General features: G+C 51.4%; 1 protein-coding gene across 4 annotated transcripts in view; it reads right to left on the bottom strand.

Moving 5' to 3' along the window:
• The window catches only part of SLC13A5 (solute carrier family 13 member 5), a 31,030-nt gene extending 15,400 nt beyond the window's left edge, over positions 1-15,630 (bottom strand). Inside the window, exons 1-7 of one of the 4 annotated variants that reach the window (XM_010377895.2) lie at positions 15,580-15,630; positions 14,314-14,494; positions 7,608-7,736; positions 7,232-7,368; positions 4,481-4,659; positions 3,570-3,738; positions 1,730-1,852 (exon numbers count right to left, since the gene is read on the bottom strand). In XM_010377895.2, the coding sequence (XP_010376197.1) occupies positions 1,730-1,852; positions 3,570-3,738; positions 4,481-4,659; positions 7,232-7,368; positions 7,608-7,736; positions 14,314-14,415 (839 nt within the window). In that variant the 5' untranslated portion in view covers positions 14,416-14,494; positions 15,580-15,630. Of the gene's footprint in view, positions 1-1,729; positions 1,853-3,569; positions 3,739-4,480; positions 4,660-7,231; positions 7,369-7,607; positions 7,737-14,313; positions 14,495-15,579 lie in introns of those variants that run through there. The other 3 variants (XM_010377891.2, XM_010377893.2, XM_010377892.2) reach the window with 3 other exon arrangements.
• Between the last annotated feature and the right edge of the window lie 2,492 nt (positions 15,631-18,122).

Below are 18,122 nucleotides of genomic sequence, written 5' to 3'. Positions count from 1 at the left end.
TGAACAGGACTTTGGCCCTGGTGCAGATCCAAGAGGCAGGGCAAAGACAGCTACTGTCAAAGTCAAACTGGGTAGCCAGGCAGCCATAAGAACAGTTTCCCCTGCCCTGTCCACGGGCAGGACAGAGTGGGGTTTGGGCAATGATCATTAATATTATTATTCTTACTATCATTATTATGATTGTTTTGAATGTGTATAGCAACTTTTTTTTTTTTTTTTTTTTTTTTGAGACAGAGTCTTGCTCTGTCGCCCAGGCTGGAGTGCAGTGGCACGATCTTGGCTCACTGCAACCTCCACCTCCCGGCTTCAAGCAATTCTCCTGCCTCAGTGTCCCAAGTAGCTGGGGTTATAGGCGTGCACCACCACGCCCAGCTAACTTTTGTATTTTTAGTAGAGATGGGGTTTCACCATGTTGGCCAGGCCGGTCTTGAGCTCTTGACCTCAGGTGATCCGCCCGCCTCGGCCTCCCAAAGTGCTGGGATTACAGGCATGGGCCACCACGCCTGGCTGATTTTTGTATTTTTAGTAGAGCCGGAGTTTCACCATGTTGGCCAGGCTGGTTACAAACTCCTGACCTCAGGCGATCTGCCCACCTCGGCCTCCCAAAATGTTGGGATTACAGGTGTGAGCCATCGCGCCCGGCCTGTATAGCAACTTTTTAGTAGGAGTTTTCAGAACAGTCCCTCCTTCAGAAGAAAACTTAGGAAAATTCCCTATTTTCCCCATGAAATCACAGGTTTCCATGGGCACTTTTGCCTCGCAGCTCTGGTCACACATTCCCCTGGTTTGACTTGACTCGAACTCCCTGTGGACGGAGGCACAGAGCACATGCACTTAACTCAGAGCTGAGTACTTTCTATCCTGCTGTGGTCTCATCACCTTTGCACCACAGATAAATTTGTGTGTTTTAGAAAAACAATAACTTTTTTTTTTAGCTATTTGTCAGCCACAGGTCATGGTTTCTGTCCAAAGTCTGGCTGCCATCAAAGGTGACCCCTGTTGAACTTGCCTGTGTACTAGGAACAGGAAGGTAAACTTTTTAGGACCTGTACACTGCTGGGAACATCAGAAGTATTCAGTAAATGTCTGGGTTTGGATGGATTTGGTCGTAATCACTCCTGGTTTTACTCGACTTAAACTTCCCGTGTATTGAGGCACAGAGCATAATGCACTCAGCTCAGAGCTAAGTCACAGGTTTGCTGTGACCTGGCCTGATGAACGCACACGGCCAAAAGGAAGCTCATCCAGCAACGTCAAACTGGCACGTGGGGACCAGCTTATCTTTAATTGCTTTAACCTGCCTGCTCTTCCTCCCTGTGCTGGGAGCTGTGCGGGGTGTCTGTCACCAGAGTGGCTCTGGAGGAATTCAGTCACTGGAACCCGAATGCAGATACTAAAGGACAGGACTGTGATATGCCCAGGGGCCGCTCAGAGATGGAATGGGGGTTGGAGGGAAAGTCAGGGAAGCAGTGTTTGAGCCAGCCTGGAAGGCTGAGGAGGTGGGAAGGTAGAGAATGGCATTCCAGGAAGAGGGGACCACGTGTGCGCAAAGCTCAGTGAGCAGCCTGGGCTGGAAGGAACAGGAGGGCAGACTAGCAGGAGACGGGGCTGGAGAAAGATCAGGGTCAGACGCAGAGGACTTTGTAAACCTGCCTGTTGAGTCTGAAGGCTCTTCTGCAGCTTGGAGGCATAATTAGGTATAATGAGGCTGTGAGCGGCTCAAACTTACTTGAATCTCATGTAAGCAAACTGGAGCCACAGCCAGGCAAACAGCAGCATTACCAGCATGTTGGGAAAGGCAAATGCAAACCAGGAGGCAAAGTTCACGAGGTCCTTGCTGTCAGGAAACAACCTACAAGGAGACACCGGTCCCCACCTCAGATGCTGAGCCGTGGGGAGCCAGCCTGGCCCTGTGCGTGGGGGCGGAGCAGCAGCTGGGTCCTGAGCGGCGGGCCTGTGTGGGGGCCATGTCCTCCTGAGGTCTAGCCTGTGGCCGGGCGCAGTGGCTCACACCGGTAATTTCAGGACTCTGGGAGGCCGAGGTAGGTGGATCATAAGTTTGAGACTAGCCTGGCCAACATCGTGAAACCCTGTCTCCACTAAAAATACAAAAATTACCCAGGCATGGTGGCGGTCGCCTGTAATCCCAGCTACTCGGGAGGCTGAAGCAGGAGAATCGCTTGAACCCGGGAGGCAGAAGGTGCAGTGAGCCAAGATCGCGCCACTGCACTCCAGCCTGGGCAACAAAGCGAGACTCTGTCTCAAAAAAAAAAAAAAAAAAAAGAAAAGAAAAATACAGCTTTTATACACATGCATGTAATTTGACCGATAGCTCTGGGGATCCACACAGCCCTCAGCAATCTCACCTTGTGGGTTTCTGCAATGGATGGTCCCCCCACTCAGCAAAGCAAATCTCAAAAGCTTCCCAGAGTGGAGGCTGGAGGAGGGCCACTTCCGCTGCAGGCCCTGTCTCCCATCCCTGGGGCTCTGCTAGCCCCACGGCTGCCTCTTTTAGCTCAAGCGTGTCAAAGCAGACTCAGAGCTTTCCCCACTCAGCCCAGACAGGCTGCTTTTCCCAAAGAAAGTTACTGGAGAACTGTAAGGATATCATTACAGAAAGCACTCCCGAAATTAAAACAAACGGGTTGTTGAACCTCAAGTTTCTGCCTAGCCAGGCTCTAGACCTGTCCTTTCCACCTCCCAGCTCCTGCACCCACTGCCCTCCCCACCCCTGTCCAGGCTCCTGTCTACAAAGGATGGCACCACCTTATTTTTGTTCCTGCCCACTGCAATTAGTACATACCTCAATTAATACATTTATTTACCAGACGTGCCTGGAAGCCCCAGGCATCTTGCCACCCTCAACAGACCATGACTACCCCACGGCAGGGTCCAGGTTTCTCTCCCTCTTGTGATCCCGGCCCCACCCAGCAGAAGGCCAGGCACAGAAATGGGGTCCTCATGGCCTGCATCCCTTTGTGGCCAAGGCTGGAAAGTTCCAAACCACCCCATGGTTCACCTGTACACCTCACAAGGGGACCTGTCACCTCAAAGGCAATCAGTGGGACTATAGGGAAGCAGTGAGGGGGTGAATGACCCAACCCCAGCCCTTCATACCATCTGTAGACCTCGGATATCACGGCACCATCACCATTAGCCACCAAAGGCAGTGAGCCAAGGGAGTGGTGGGGAGTCTTTTAGAGGTGTCTGTTTTCTACAAGTTTCAACCAAGGACCCAGCGTCTGGAAGTACATTGTCATCTGCCATGCCTTTAGCTCAGCGTTCGATCCACACTCTCTCCCTGAGCCAGAATTCCTGAGCCCAGGGCAGGTGGTGGGTCTTGCGTCATAGCAGAAAGCAGACTTGGATGTTGGCTCCCCTGGCATCAGTAGGGGTGCCAGGACACAGAGGCTGGATGGGGCCACATCTTTCCACCCCTGCCAGGCTCCCAGGCCAGGTCTGGCTGCCCCGAGCTGCAGGACTCTGCGGAGGAGCAGAGAGAGATGGGCAGGTCCCTCCAGCCCCGGTACCCACTTTATTGTCCCCAGAAGGTGTGACCAAGGACTCACTCGTTCATCTGGCCCAGGAGCACCACGTTGGGTCCCGTCCCGGTCAGGGTGGCAGTTCCCCCGATGCTGGCCGCGTAGCAGATGCACAGGGTCATGGCCTTGCACAACCTATTCCAGTCTCGGTCCTCCTGCTGCCCCAGAGCGGGGCCTTCAAAAACCACTTGGCTCCCTGTTGTGGGCACAGCGCTGTTAGCTGAGCCGCTCATGGGGGCTGCCTGCCCAGCCCTGGCTCCTGACTCTGCTGCTGACCTGAGGATTGGAAAATCCCAGCTCTGCTGATTTAGCTGCCCCACTGGGCTCCATAAGAGTTGTTGGCAGGGATGTGCCCAATTCCTCTCTGTAAGCCCCAGGACCTTGCCCTGGGTCTGGCAATCAGGCTGTCAGCCACAGACCCTGAGTCTACTGCTCTGGGCTGGGGATGGTAAGGGGACATGGCAGACGGCAAGGCAGATGCTGACTTGCCTTCCCTAAGCTTGGCACCTAGCAGAGAAGCAAGCATGGGACACCAAGTCCAAGACCTATGGGAGCAGAGAGAGGAAGGATTTGAGCTGCTCGAGGAGGTCAGAGAAGGCCTCCTTCAGGATAAGCAGGAGTAGCAAGAAGTGAGGGGCACCCGTAAGTGCTCGCAAGATGCCCAAATGAATAATCAGGTGAACACACTGATTTCTGCAACTGATGGGAACCGAGGGTGGGACTTTGTTCAAAGCTCTATTAAAGGATCTAACTTTTATGCAATAATCCCCTTCCTAAAACTTACGACAACAGTATTTTCTTTTCTTTTTTTTCTCTATGCGTGTTTAAAGGAGGACTCCAGGAAGCAGACAGGGAGAAGGGGGTGGCCAAAGCATTTGCCAGCAGAGGGAGGGGAAGGCTGCTGTTGTGGCCTGGCAGTGCCCTGGCCAGGGGCTCACCCGGCAGCTCATTGGCCTTGCCCTTGTCCACCAGCTCCAGGCCAGCCTCGGTGGCTGCGCTCGTGGCTTCCATCTGCTGCAATATGGCCTCCACAATGGGCACCATCATGGCCGTGGTTGCCGTGTTACTGATCCACATGGACAAGAAGGCGGTGACGCCCATAAAGCCCAGCATCAACCTGCAGAGGAGGGGCAGGGAGGAAAGCCAGAGAATCCCCACCCCACCCCCATACTTCCTGGGAAGCAGCTGGGGACTGGGTCCACCCCTGCAGGGATGCACAGGTGTTGAGGCCAATTCAAGACTGGATATTCGAATAGGGATGACAGTTTGAGAGCCTCCCCACCCCCTTCCCTTCTTTGCCTCCTCCATTCCTCTCCCTCCTGCCTCTCCCACACACGTTACTGATGTCTACTCTGCTTGCTTCTGGGGTTACCAAGAGGCCTCCGATCCAGTCGTGGTTCTAAGGAGCACCCCTGCCCCACCATCTAGCAGGGGAAGCCCAGGTATCCACATGGTGCCAACTCAATATGAGCTTGCCCTGGGGTTATGCCGGAATACCCCTACGTGCAGGCAGCCCCAGCTTCCCACTTCTGGCTAGGAAATTCCCACCCACTCCCAAACCCTGCCTCACCTCTCAGAAGTTCAGAAGAGCTAAGCAGAGTAGGGGTAAGGTGAGCTGGGGAGGGAGCTTGGGAAAGTGTTACTCTTCTCCCGCTGCCACTCCGTCCCCACCATCTCCCCTCCGCCCCCGCATATACACTTTGACCCCTCCATGCTGCAGTGGAACTGATCACACAAAGAGTATTCAGAAAATACACTCCCTTTGCTTATAACCCCTGCTCCCTTCTCTGCCGTCTATCAGGAAGAATCCTCATGGTCCTTCAGAGCCTGCCCAAACAACGTCCCTCCCCCGGGACCACTCTCTCAGTGTGCGCCAGGTGGGGCTGGTCTGACCTTTCTCAATCCTCCCCCCTACTCTCATCATCTCTGTGCTGGGTTCAAAGCACCTGTTTTCACGTCTGCTCTCTCCTTAGGCTGTGAGCAGGGCAGGGCCTGACTCTGCTCTGTGGCTCCACACGCCCCAGCTGTCCAAGGCTAGGGGCAGAAGGAGCTTGACAACTCTCAGTCTGCGGGCCCTGTTGCAGCTAGGCTCCTCCTCAGGGCTCCTAGTTCACCCGGCGGTAGGAGCAGGGGCAGGGATAGGAGCCTGAAGAAGGGACCTAGAAGCTGTTCTGCACCAGGGCCCAAGCTGCTGTCCACACAGGCGGACATTATGGACCCATAAAAAAAAGCCTGGAACCCAGGCTAGGAGGAGGGGGAGAGTTTGCATGGAGTTGTCTTAGAAGAACCAAGGTTTCTACATGCTATTTCAAGGCACCAAGGGTGCCTCACATACAGGTGACCCGCAGGACAGCCAGTGCCTTGGACAACTGGAGACCATGCTCAGAGGAGCCAGGTGGCAGGAAGGAGAGAGAAGCATGTAAGAACTTGGGTTTGGAAGTGGAAGCTGTCCAACGTGCTCCAGAATGAAACCCACTGGAGTGGCCTCCCACCCAAGCTGGCCACTCAAGGGGGCCAAGAAAAAGAATTCTGAGGGCCCCGAGGTCCACTTTCCTGGGGTCTCTCATTTCTAGAAAATACGATGGCTTTCGATTTGACGCTAAACCAATCACTGGAAGGAATCAATGCCAGGATGCGTAACAGAGATCAGAGAGCCACAAAGCCCCCTGCTCAGGGGAGTCTGAGGCACCAAGGGAGCCCCAGGCATGGGTCGCCTGCAGGGCAGGCCAGCGTCTGTGTGCTCGGGGTCTAGCACAGCCCCCAGTACAGGGGCGCCTCAGGAGGAATTTACCGTGAACTGACCAGGAGCTGACTCCCAAGGGCTGGGCCTGGGACATGGCATCATTGAGGGGACACATTACCTCAAAAGGAAGATGTGCCCTGAGTTTCTGATTATAGAGGACACAGACCTTATCAGAGAAGCTGGGTCCAATCCCCGTGTGTCCATGAGCAAATCACTTTACCCCTCTCTGCCTCCAATTCCTCATCCACAGAATGTGGGCGGTAAGAAGAACTCTCTCAGAGTTGTGAGAATTAAATGAGGCAATGAATAAGCTTCTGACATCATGCTTGGGGCCTTGTAGACACTCAATATACCCATTATGATCATGATTGATTATGGTTATGATTATGGTTATATTGACTCCATGGCTCGGCTGGAAATGGCCAGCTAGATTGGCAGGGGAGATTTTGAAAATGGAGAGAGAAGCTGGGGTACTGAGTGATGTCGGGGAAGATGAATTAAGAAGCTTCTTTGCAGTGGGAATAGATGCTCCAGCTTGGAGAGAGGACCTTTCTGTTTCCCCATGAGCTGGGTAGTTGAGCCACTTCTGGCCTGCTTCCCCTACCCCATCAGACACAGCTTGATCCAGCCTCTATCCAATTTGTTCCCTGTGGAACCCTGCAGCTAGCTGCCTCCCCCAGGAAGCCTTCCGAGCCTGCAAGGACTCTTGCTGACCCACCTCCTCTGGATTCAGAGGACCCTTACTTACTGCTGCTCACCGTGTGCCACCACCACGCATGCATCTGGTCTCTCCAGCTAAAGCTATAATGTGCCCCACCCAGCCAAGTCCAGGTAAGCCCATGGCCAGCCCTCACCAGTGGGCGGCCCAGTCTGTGCCACCCTCCACCCCCTTGCAGCCCTGGGGCTCTGGCAGAGCCACGTGGCAAGAGAGAGAAGGCGTAATTACTGTGCAGGCTTGGCCCCCACCCAGAGGAGCGTGCGCAGGGCTATCCTCTTGTGCAGGTTCCAGCGCTCCACAGCCACGGCCACGATGAGGCCGCCCAGGAACAGCATGTTGGTGTCCTTCATGTACTGGACACACACCTGGAGCATGGCACGAAGGCCCCATCAGGGCTGCCCCTTGCCACACACTAGAGCCACCCAAGTCCCAGATGCTGACTTCAGGGACCGCTTGGAATGGGGATGCAGGCCCAAGTGGTGTCTCCCTGCCAGGGAGAACCCACAATGGAGGGTTTTCCGGTCACCCCCAGGCCTGTGTGGCTCACAGAGAAAAAGACAAGGGGAGAACCAGGAAGTCACCAGGATCCCCTCAGTCTGCTTACCTGCTTGGAGTCCAGAATCTGGAAGAGTGGGAAAAGCAGGACAGGCATGAGAGAGGTGACAGCCAGAGGGATGACTTCTGTGCACCAGTAAATGGCCATGAGGATGATGACGTAGGCACACCTGACAAACTAAAGAGACAGTCCTGAGGCTTCGGCATGTGGCCGCCTCACTCTCCCCACCCCTAGAACCCTCCGGACGGCAGCTGGCGTGGATTGTCAAGACACAGGGGTGATCTCAGAGGGAATTCACTCAAAGTCATCCTGTTCCCCAGCCCTGGTCAGCACAGCTTTCTGGGGTCAGGCTGGGGAGGCAGGCATAGGATCTATCCTCAAAGGACTCCTGCCCCATTCCCACCCCTCCTCCCTGCCTCCCTCCTTTCCAGATGTGTGGTTCTAGACACGTTCTTTGATCTTCTCAAATCTTGGATTAGCTACCTCTCAAAAGAAAAGATCAAGAATAGGACAAGGAAGAAAAGGAAAAAGGAGGAGAAGGAGGAGGAAGGGATAGAAGAGAGGAAGGGAGACGGAGAAGGAAGAAAAGAAAGGAAGAAGAGGAGAAGGAAAAGAAGAATAAAATATCTGTTACTTTGGTTTTTTTTTTAAGATGGAGTTTTGCTCTTGCCACCTAAGAGGCCCTTATTCTAAGAGAAGTGACTCAGGAATGGAAAGCCAAATAGTGCATGTTCTCACTTATAAGTGGGAGCTAAACTATGGGTACCCAAAGGTATATAGCGTGGTAGAATGGATACTGGAGACTTAGAAGCAGGGAGGGTGGGAGGGGAGTGAGGGATTGAAAAACTACATATTGGGTACCACATACACTACTCAGGTGATGGGTGCACTAAAATCTCAGACTTCACCACTATACAATTCATCCATGTAACCAAAAACTACGTGTACCCCTAAAGCTATTGAAATAAAAATAATAATTATTATATAATAAAACTAGCCACCTCCCTAAGTTGTTTTATCTTTCATTGGCATTTTTTTTTTTTAACGAGACAGAGTTTCGATCCTATTGCCCAGGCTGGAGTGCAACGGCACGATCTCAGCTCACTGCAACCTCCACCTCCCGGGTTCAAGCGATTCTCCTGCCTCAGCCTCTGGAGTTGGCATTACAGACGTGCGCCACCAGGCCAGGCTAATTTTTGTATTTTTAGTAGAGACAGAGTTTTGCCATGTTGGTCAGGCTGATCTCGAACTCCTGACCTCATGATCCGCCCACCTCAGTCTCCCAAAGTGCTGGGATTACAGGCGTGAGCCACTGCACCCAACCTCAGAGTTCCTTCTTAAATGTCTCCCTGCACCCCCTCCACAGTCTGGTTTGCGCCCTTCCTCTGAGTACCCTCCCCAGCCATTAGCATATGGGGTTGTCACTGTTTCCTCAACTGTCCTTCTACCACCACAACCAGTGCACGACTCGAGAGCGCAAACAGCACAGTGAGTCCTCACTTAACATCATTGATCGGTTTTTGGAAATTGCAATGTGTAAGCGAAACAATGTAAGCCAATATTCCCATAGGCAAATTGCTAGAAACAACAGTTAAATTTCTACAGCATATTTCTGGTCACAAAAACATCACGGAGATCCTAAACAAGGACCAAAACACTTCCAATATTAAACACGGAAAGGAATGTGAGCTATACATATGCTTAAGAAACGTTAATAAAAACAAGTTAGATAATTATCCAGTTACGGCAGGTCAGGGTCTTGGGTGGCCAGAGCCTGTTCCGGCAGCTCAGGGTACAAGGTAGAAACCAGCACTGGACAAGATGCCAGCCCACTGCAGAATGCACAATGAACGCACACCCACACTCATTCAGATGGGGACCATACAGACCCTCTAATTCACCTAACGTGCACAGGTTTGGCATGTAGAGGGAAACGATAGTAGCTGGAGAAAACCAATGCAGACAACGAGGATAACGTGCAAACTCCACACAGACGGTGGCCCCAGCTGGTAATCATTTTCTTTTCTTTCTCTCTCGCGCTTTTGTTTTTTTTTTTGAGACAGCGTCTCGCTCTGTTGCCCAGGTGGGAGTGCTGTGGCACAATCACAGCTCACTGCAGCCTCCACCTCCTGGGCTCAAGGGATCCTTCCTTTCCCCCCTTCCTCCCATCAACATTATAATGAAATGATGTTGAATGAATCAACATTATTCAAGAACCTGCTATATTTGTTGAGCACTGTCCTCAGCATCCAGAACAGGTTTAACACTTAGGATATCTTTACAAATGCTTATTTATTTATTTATTTATTTTTGAGACGGAGTCTTGCTCTGTCCCCAGGCTGGAGTGCAGTGGTACGATCTAGGCTCACTGCAGCCTCTGCCTCCTGGGTTCAAGTGATTCTCCTGCCTCAGTCTCCCGAGTAACTGGGATTACAGACAAGTGCCACCACGCCCAGCTAATTTTTGTATTTTTAGTAGAGACGGGATTTCACCATGTTGGCCAGGATGGTCTCCATCTCCTGGCCTGATGATCCACCTGTCTTGGCCTCCCAAAGGGCTGGGATTACAGGCATGAGCCACCGCTCCTGGCCATCTTTGCAAATGCTTATTAAAGGAATCAATAGCATTCATCTGAGTTTAACTCTGACAACGCTGCGGAAGAACAGATGCACCTGTACACAATCCCTGCTTCTCATCACCCAGAAGAGCGTATGTATTATTTGCACAAAACATTGCAGGAAGACTTAGAAATTCTTTGTCGGGGTTGTGTGATCAGACACAAGAAATACATCTTTTTCAGCATCCCAGGGCACCTCCCTACTGGCAAGGCAGGGTTACTCAGCCTCGGCACACTGACATTTTGGGTTAAATGATTCTTTGTTGTGGGGGCTGTGTACTGCAGGATGTTTAGAGCACTGCTGGCCTCCACCTGGGAGATGCCAGTAAGACTGTCTCCATTTGGGACGGCAAAAAATGTCTCTGTACTTTGCCAAAGGTCCCCTGTTGTGGGGCAGGGTGAGGGCAGGAGAAAGGATCAATGCTGGTTGACAGCCACTGAACTAAAGGCGGAACAGCAGCGTCACGGGAAGCCCAGGCTTTGACACCAGACAGATATGATTGGCGCCCGCTGTCAGCCACTGTCTGGCCTTTGGCAGCCACTAACTTCTTTGGGCGTTGGTGTCAGGGGTATACCACTGGGCAGGCCATGAGAATGATCCCCTCCAGGGGCAGACAATGAGAGGGTGCATCGGAGAGAATTTTAAAACAATAATATTAGCTAAACATTAGTTTGCTTCTTACTATCATCAGGTGATAGCAATTCTAAACAATGTGGCTCATAAATTACTCCTCGTGCTCCCAATCCTGGCCCCTATCCCCTCTTGTTTCATGTCTTCATCTGCAAATCGTGGATTTAAGAGTCCTCATTCTTCCCATATGGCGCACAAAGTCCTCAGTAACTTTTGATTCTCTAAACTTAGAAGCAGTAGGTGGCGTGCGTCACCAGTGTACACTGTGTGTTCCTGGAGGAGTCAAACAGACCCACTAGGAAAGAGGATGAGACACAAGGTTAACTGCCCCCTCACCTCCATGCCACTATTTGGAAGCCCAGGAGGTGCCTCATCCCTGAAGTCAACAGGCTTGATTCCCCTAGTCTAGAATGCCTCCACAGTGTCAAGGGAGAGGGCAGGATGGGAAGCAGATGTTAGAAAAGTTTAACACTAACAAGTCAGGGTGTCCTGACACAACACTTAATGAAAAAATGCAGCCAAAACCTACTCTGTGTGTGTGTATTTGTGTGTGTGTGTGTGTGTGTGTGTGTGTGTGTGTGTTTGGAAAGAGAGAGAAGAGATTGATTGGTTTCTGGAAAGATGTTCATCAAAATATGAATAACTTATAGGATTTGAGGGTATTTTTATTTTTATTTTATACCTTACAGATTTGTTAAAAAAAAAACTTTTACATTTTAATAAAATAAATGATACAATAAATTTATCATTTATTGTATTTTTTTTTTTTTTTCATAAAAAAGGACCCAGAGAGAGGATAGAGAAAGTGGAGCAGAGATGAGACCAGGCGGGAGTCCAGGTAGAGACAGGAGAACTGGAGACAGCCGGTGAGGAGAGGGGCCTGGGTGTTGGGAGAGGGTGTCGTGCCCTGGGAGTCACCTCCTGGCAAGGACTGTGTTGCTCAGGCTGCCAAGGTCCTGCCAGCTTCTCACCAGCTTCCCAGCTGCCCTGCCTGTGCTGTGTACCCTCTGGGTTTCCTTGCACAATGGGGTGGCCATGGAGGGGTGGATGCATGGTGACCGAGACAGGCACAAAGGACAAAAACAAGAAGACAAGGTCCAGGGTCCTCACGCAACCCCGTCAGAAGGAAAGCTCATGAAGGCAGCCTTTGGAAGGACTCTCCCTGGGTTCTCTGCTGCCCCTCCCTGGTCCTCATTCACAGGACAGCTTAATCTCTCTCTCTCTCTCTCTCTCTCTCTCTCTCTCTCACACACACACACACACACACACACACACACACACACACACACTGAGTTGGGGTTTCCAGCTCAGGGTGTGTGTGTGTGTGTGTGTGTCTGTGTGTGTTTTGTGTGTGTTTGTGTGTGTTTTGTGTGTTTGTGTGTGTGTCTGTGTGTTTGTGTGTTTATGTGTGTTTTGTGTGTGCGTTTGAGTCTGTGTGTTTGTATGTGTGTTTGCATGTCTGTGTGTTTGTGTGTGTGTGTGTGTGTGTTTTTTTTTTTTTTTTTTGAGATGGAGTCTCGCTCTGTTGCCCAGGCTGGAGTGCAGTGGCCGGATCTCAGCTCACTGCAAGCTCCGCCTCCTGGGTTTACGCCATTCTCCTGCCTCAACCTCCCGAGTAGCTGGGACTACAGGCGCCCGCCACCTCATCGGGCTAGTTTTTTGTATTTTTTAGTAGAGACGGGGTTTCACCGTGTTAGCCAGGATGGTCTCGATCTGCTGACCTCGTGATCCGCCCGTCTCGGCCTCCCAAAGTGCTGGGATTACAGGCTTGAGCCACCGCGCCCGGCCGTGTTTGTGTGTTTTGTGTGTTTGTGTGTGTTTTCTGTTTGTGTGTCTGTGTGTTTGTGTCTGTGTGTCTGTGTGTTTGTGTGTTTTGTGTGTTTGTGTGTCTGTGTGTTTGTGTGTGTGTCTGTGTGTGTTTGTGTTTGTGACTGTGTGTGTGTGTCTGTGTGTGTCTGTGTGTGTTTGTGTTTGTGACTGTGTGTGTGTGTGTGTATGTGTGTGTGAGTGGGGTCTCCTGGGGCAGGAAGGTCAGCCAAGCTACTATAATCATTCCAGGGAACATCACTCCCTACCAGCAGGGCTGAAATCACAGCTCTCCTGCCTGGCTCCTTCCCCTGGACAATAACAGCCCCAAGCTTCTTGCTACAGAGGAAGTGTGGCTGCTCACAGGTGGTGCGGCACCTGCAGAGCCTCCACAGTTGGATCTGCTGTCCTTGACCCATCCAGGGCCTGTGCTAGGCCCACCCAAGGGCTCCTCCCAGTCTCCCCCTCCCCCATCCTAGGAACCAACGTTAATCCCTTTTGATTCCCAAAGCCTTAAAGTGTCAGAACCAAACCGCCTAGCCCCATTGTACAGATGAGAACACCAAGGCCCAGAGAGCACAGGCACTTGGCTAAAGTCACACAGATGAGAGAATGGTGGAAGTCCAGTTCTCTTGCAGGTTGGCTTCCTGACACCCCAGTGCACTCCCTTCCTCTAGAGCTCCCCCCAGAGCATCCCCTGAAGAGCTCCTCTGTTTCCCAAACCTGCCTGGGGAGGGGAGCGGGGGAGCTGGAGGTTTCCTGTCTGGGCTGAGAGTGAAAGGGCTGAAAGAAGGAACGAGGAAGGAGCAGCCAGCAGCCACAAAAGGCTTCAAAGGGCTCGGGCCTCTGCCAAACTGGCTGTGCACAGCCCAGTGGAGCCTGCCCCCACCCTGCGGCCAAGGCCATTCATTCTCTGTCTCCCTCACAGAAGCATTAGGAGACTAGGGCCTGGGAGGAAGCTTCCCTGCGACTCCAGGTCCTGCCACCCAAGGCGTGAGCTCTGGGAATGTGTCCCGCCTCCTGCTACAGCCCCAGCAGGCAGCAGGCAAAGCAGGCCAACCCCGACCTGCCTGCAGCCTGGGGCAGGATTATGAATCAGTTGTGGCTCTCCAGGTTGGAAGAAATGTGGATCACAGATACAGACACTAAGGCCCAAGGAAGGACCAGAGAGTGGCAAAGACAGCGCAGGATCCACGTGGGTGATGATTTTTATCCTGCAGGTCCCTCCTGACGGCGGAAGTCACCTACAGCTTGAAGTCTTCTTTGGCGAAGGGAAAAGACAGGAGAGAGAGAGGGAAAGGCAAGCTCCCAGGTTCTCTGTTGGCGCAGGTGGCATTCTGGGAGGAAACGGGGTTATGCACTGTGGGGAGATTCAATTCGGAGCCAGGGGCTGAGCCTAAGGCTGGGATCTGTGTGACTGAGATCTGTGCTCACTTCGAGGTTTCTGTGCTTGCCTGGACGGCTCTTGCGCCCTGGGATCTGTAAACCCCAAGGGTGGTGCGCCCTGGGGTCGCCATGCCCCTCAGATTCTTTACAGGGCACCTCCCATCTGGCACCTGGAGCTCCTGAGTGCGCGCGCCCCGGGAGAGCTGTGCCCCCCACGAAATCCGTGCGCTCCAGCTCAGGGCTCCCGGATTCGGTGTCCCTTAGTGGGCACCGGGCGCCCGGTGTCCGAAGGGCTGCCTGGAGATGCAACTGACCTTGGCGGGCATCAGAATGACGAGTGGCAGCAGCAGGAGCGGGGTGACGAACAAGATCACGAAGGACTTGAACTTGGAGACATAGCTCAGCGCCGAGGCCATCGCGCGGGAGGGAGACTGGCAGGCGAGACGAGTGAGGGGCAGCCAAAAGCGCCGCGGGCTTAAGAAGGGGCCGCAGTCCCTGGGGATTGGGGAGGGGGCGGTGACAACTCCGCCCCTCACGGGGGCGACTCCCCACGGCCCTGGGGCGGGGCCACCCCTCGGGGTCGGTGGGACGCGCCTGCCCCCAGTTCTGCCGCCCGGCGGCGGTGGGAGGCGTCTTTGGACTCTAACGCTTCGGGCCAGCCCTCTAGGGGAAGCCTGGGCCCTACCACCTCGCGCTCTCCAAGCCTCTGCTGCGCTACCCGGGCAGAGGTGCGTCCCGGGGCTTCCAAGCGGGGCGTGTTTAGGTCACTGGTGCTACCCGCTTTGGCGTGAGGCGCCCTCCCGCGTCCGCACCTGCTCTTTCCTGGGCTCTGAAGGGTCCCGGATGAAAATCTCTGCAGGCCTCTGGGTCTCTCAGGTCCATCTCCCCGATCTCCCCCTCCTTTCCATCTCCTTACTTCAGCCCCTACCATGTCTCTCCGGGAGGTGTCCCCGCACGCCCTGCGCCCTCTGCACCGCGGGCCTCGTTTCCCGTTCTCCCTGGCTTCCTCGCCACGTCCGCCCCATTCTGGGTGCAGGACCCCTTTTCCCCGCTCGCACTCTCCTCCCCTGAGCTCCTGGGCAATCGCAGAGGGAGGCGAGGCCACTGTCCTCCGCGGTCCCAGGGGCTCTCGCGCTCCAGTGGACACTGCGCCCCGCCGACACCCGGCAGGCAAATGCGGACGCGCGTCTGGGAGGGGCCCCACCGAGCCCCAGCAGCCGCAGCTGCCCACCCGACCCAGGTCAGAGGGAAACGGAGGTCTAGAGAGGAAGGGACACAATTAAGGCGACACTGAGACAGTCGCCCCTGTATTCATTCAGCCCGCCAGGCAACAGATAGGTACTGAGCGCCTCTTCTCCGCGACGCCCTGTTTTGGGCACTGGAGACACAGGGATGCAAAGACATCCCCACCTCTGTGATTTTCTTCTTTCCTCTCTTCTGCCTGCCTCTCACTCTGCAGCTTCCTTTCAGGGAGTCTCTTCCATACTGGTGGCTTAACCACAGCCTGCTCCTTAGTGATTACCATCCTCTGCCTTCAACCCAGCCATGATGCCAGAGTCCCAGATTTCCGTATGTCCAACCTTCCGCAGACTGGAGGTGTCTCTGGCGGAAAATTCAACACATGCTGAATCAAGCTTATGAGTTCCTTCCTGTGATCCGCACCCAAGGACATGCATTCCCCCAAGCCCGTCCTGCAATTGCCCTCCTCCTGTCCTCCTCTCTTTGTGATTCTCATTTATATAGCCCTAAGTTTTCCCGCCTTTCCTCATCCCCAGGGCACTTAGCACAATTTGTACCTCCTATATTTATTGGTGTAACTTTTATTTTTTACTTTTTATTTTTTAAGTGTTATTTCATTTTTAATTGGCAAATCATTGCCTATATTTATGGGGTACCATGTGATTTTTCAATATATGTATAATTGTGGTGTGTTTAAATCAGGCTAATGAGCATATTTATCACTCAAATATTTATCATTTCTCTTGTTTTTGGTTTTTGTTTGTTTGTTTGAGACAGAGTTTTGCTCTTGTCACCCAGGCTGGAGTGCAGTGGCGCGATCTTGGCTCACTACAACCTCTGCCTCCCAGGTTCAAGTGAATCTCCTGCCTCAGCCTCCCAAGTAGCTGGGATTACAGACATGCTCCACCATGCCTGGCTAATTTTTTGTATTTTTAGTAGAAACGGGGTTTTACCATGTTAGCCAGGCTGGTCTCGAACTCCTGACCTTAGGTGATCCACCCATCTCGGTCTCCCAAAGTGCTAGGATTACAGGTGTGAGCCACTGCACCTGGCCCAAATATTTGTCATTTCTTGGCAGTGAGAACATTTAAAATATCTTGTAGCTATTTTAAAATACATGATACATTATTATGATGTATTTTCTATTTACTGTCTGTTTTATTCATCACCACCTGTCTAGCTAGTGCCTTTCCCAGTACCTAATCCAGGGTGTGCACTCAAACCTTTTTTTCTGGGATGCATGAATGACAGCAAGTAAACAACTTCGGTTCTTTTTTCTTTTTTTAAAATTTTACTTTAAGTTCTGGGATACATGTGCAGAATGTGCAGGTTTGTTACATAGGTATACATGTGCCATGGTGGTTTGCTGAACCTATCAACCCGACATCTAGGTTTTAAGCCCCACATGCATTAGTATTTGTCCTAATGCTCTCCCTCCCCTTGCCCCACACCCCCCAACAGGTCTCAGTGTGATGTTCCCCTCCCTGTGTCCATGTGTTCTCATTGTTCAACTCTCACTTATGACTGAGAACATACGGTGTCTGATTTTCTGTTCCTGGATTAGTTTGCTGAGAATGATGGTTTCCAGCTTCATCCATGTCCCTGCAAAGGACATGGGCTCATTATTTTTTATGGCTGCATAGTATTCCATGGTATATATGTGCCACATTTTCTTTATCCAGTCTATCATTGATGGACATTTGGGTCGGTTTTAAGTCTTTGCTATTGTAAATAGTGTGCATGTGTCTTTATAGTAGCATGATTTATAATCCTTTGGGTATATACCCAGTAATGAGATTGCTGGGTCAAATGATATTTCTGGTTCTAGATCCTTGAGCAATCGCCACACTGTCTTCCACAATGGTTGAACTAATTTACACTCCCACCAACAGTGTAAAAGTACAACTTTCGTTCTTAATACAACTGCTTCCAAGGCGATTCACCAGAGCATGGACTCTGAGGCTAGAGTGCCTGGGCTTATATCCTGCCCTAGCTCATCCTGTGTGCCTCAGACAAGTTGCCCTCTCTGAGCTTATCCTGTCATAAATGGAGATAATAGCACCAACTTTGATTTTAAATGGCTGTTTTGGAGATTATATGAGTTCATGCTCAGTGAGTGCTTAACTCAGTGTGTTGGCATATAGTCTGCTGTTAGTAAATATCTGTTCTTGCAATTGTATGCAAAATACCCTGATTGGTGGGGCCTTAGGAGAAGGAAGGTTTCACAGAGGAGGTGGCATTTGAGCTAAGACTTAATGGCTAAGTAATAATTTGCCAGGCAGCAGTGGAGGATAGTCAAAATTAGCACCAAATGAAAAAGCATATTAAGATTGTTAAGAAAAATTCCAAGGTCAAAGTGCTACAACAACAACAACAACAACAACAACAAAAAGCCAAAATAAATGGAGAGATTATACCAAGTTCATGGATAGGGAGACCAAACATTGTAGGACTATCCATTTCTCTAAAATTAACCCATAAATTCAATTCAATTCCAATTAAAATCCCAACAGGATTTTTGGTTAACAAGCCTAAGATTCAGGTTAAATAGCAGGTAAGCCAAGGATAATTAAGACACTTCTGGAAAAACATGGGGGAAATTGTTATTTTGACCTGAAGAATGACTAAATTGTAATACTCAATGTAATCATTAACTGTTGGCATGAGGTTAGGAAAATAGTAGAATAGAGCCTAGAAATAGACCCATGGTTGCCTGGAAACTTTATTTACAACAGAGATTGCATGATCTACCCAATATGTATTCTCAGTTGCTGGATCAATTAGTTTTTAGCAATACAGACATTTTTCTTCCACTAAGTATGCTAAACACACATAGGAGAAGTTTCAGCATAATTTCTAATAATAAGGTTATTTCTGATTTTTT

The sequence above is a fragment of the Rhinopithecus roxellana genome, chromosome 19 (assembly GCF_007565055.1).
Source record: "Rhinopithecus roxellana isolate Shanxi Qingling chromosome 19, ASM756505v1, whole genome shotgun sequence".
NCBI classification, from domain to species: domain Eukaryota; kingdom Metazoa; phylum Chordata; class Mammalia; order Primates; family Cercopithecidae; genus Rhinopithecus; species Rhinopithecus roxellana.
This window is presented reverse-complemented; position numbering and strand designations above follow the sequence as displayed.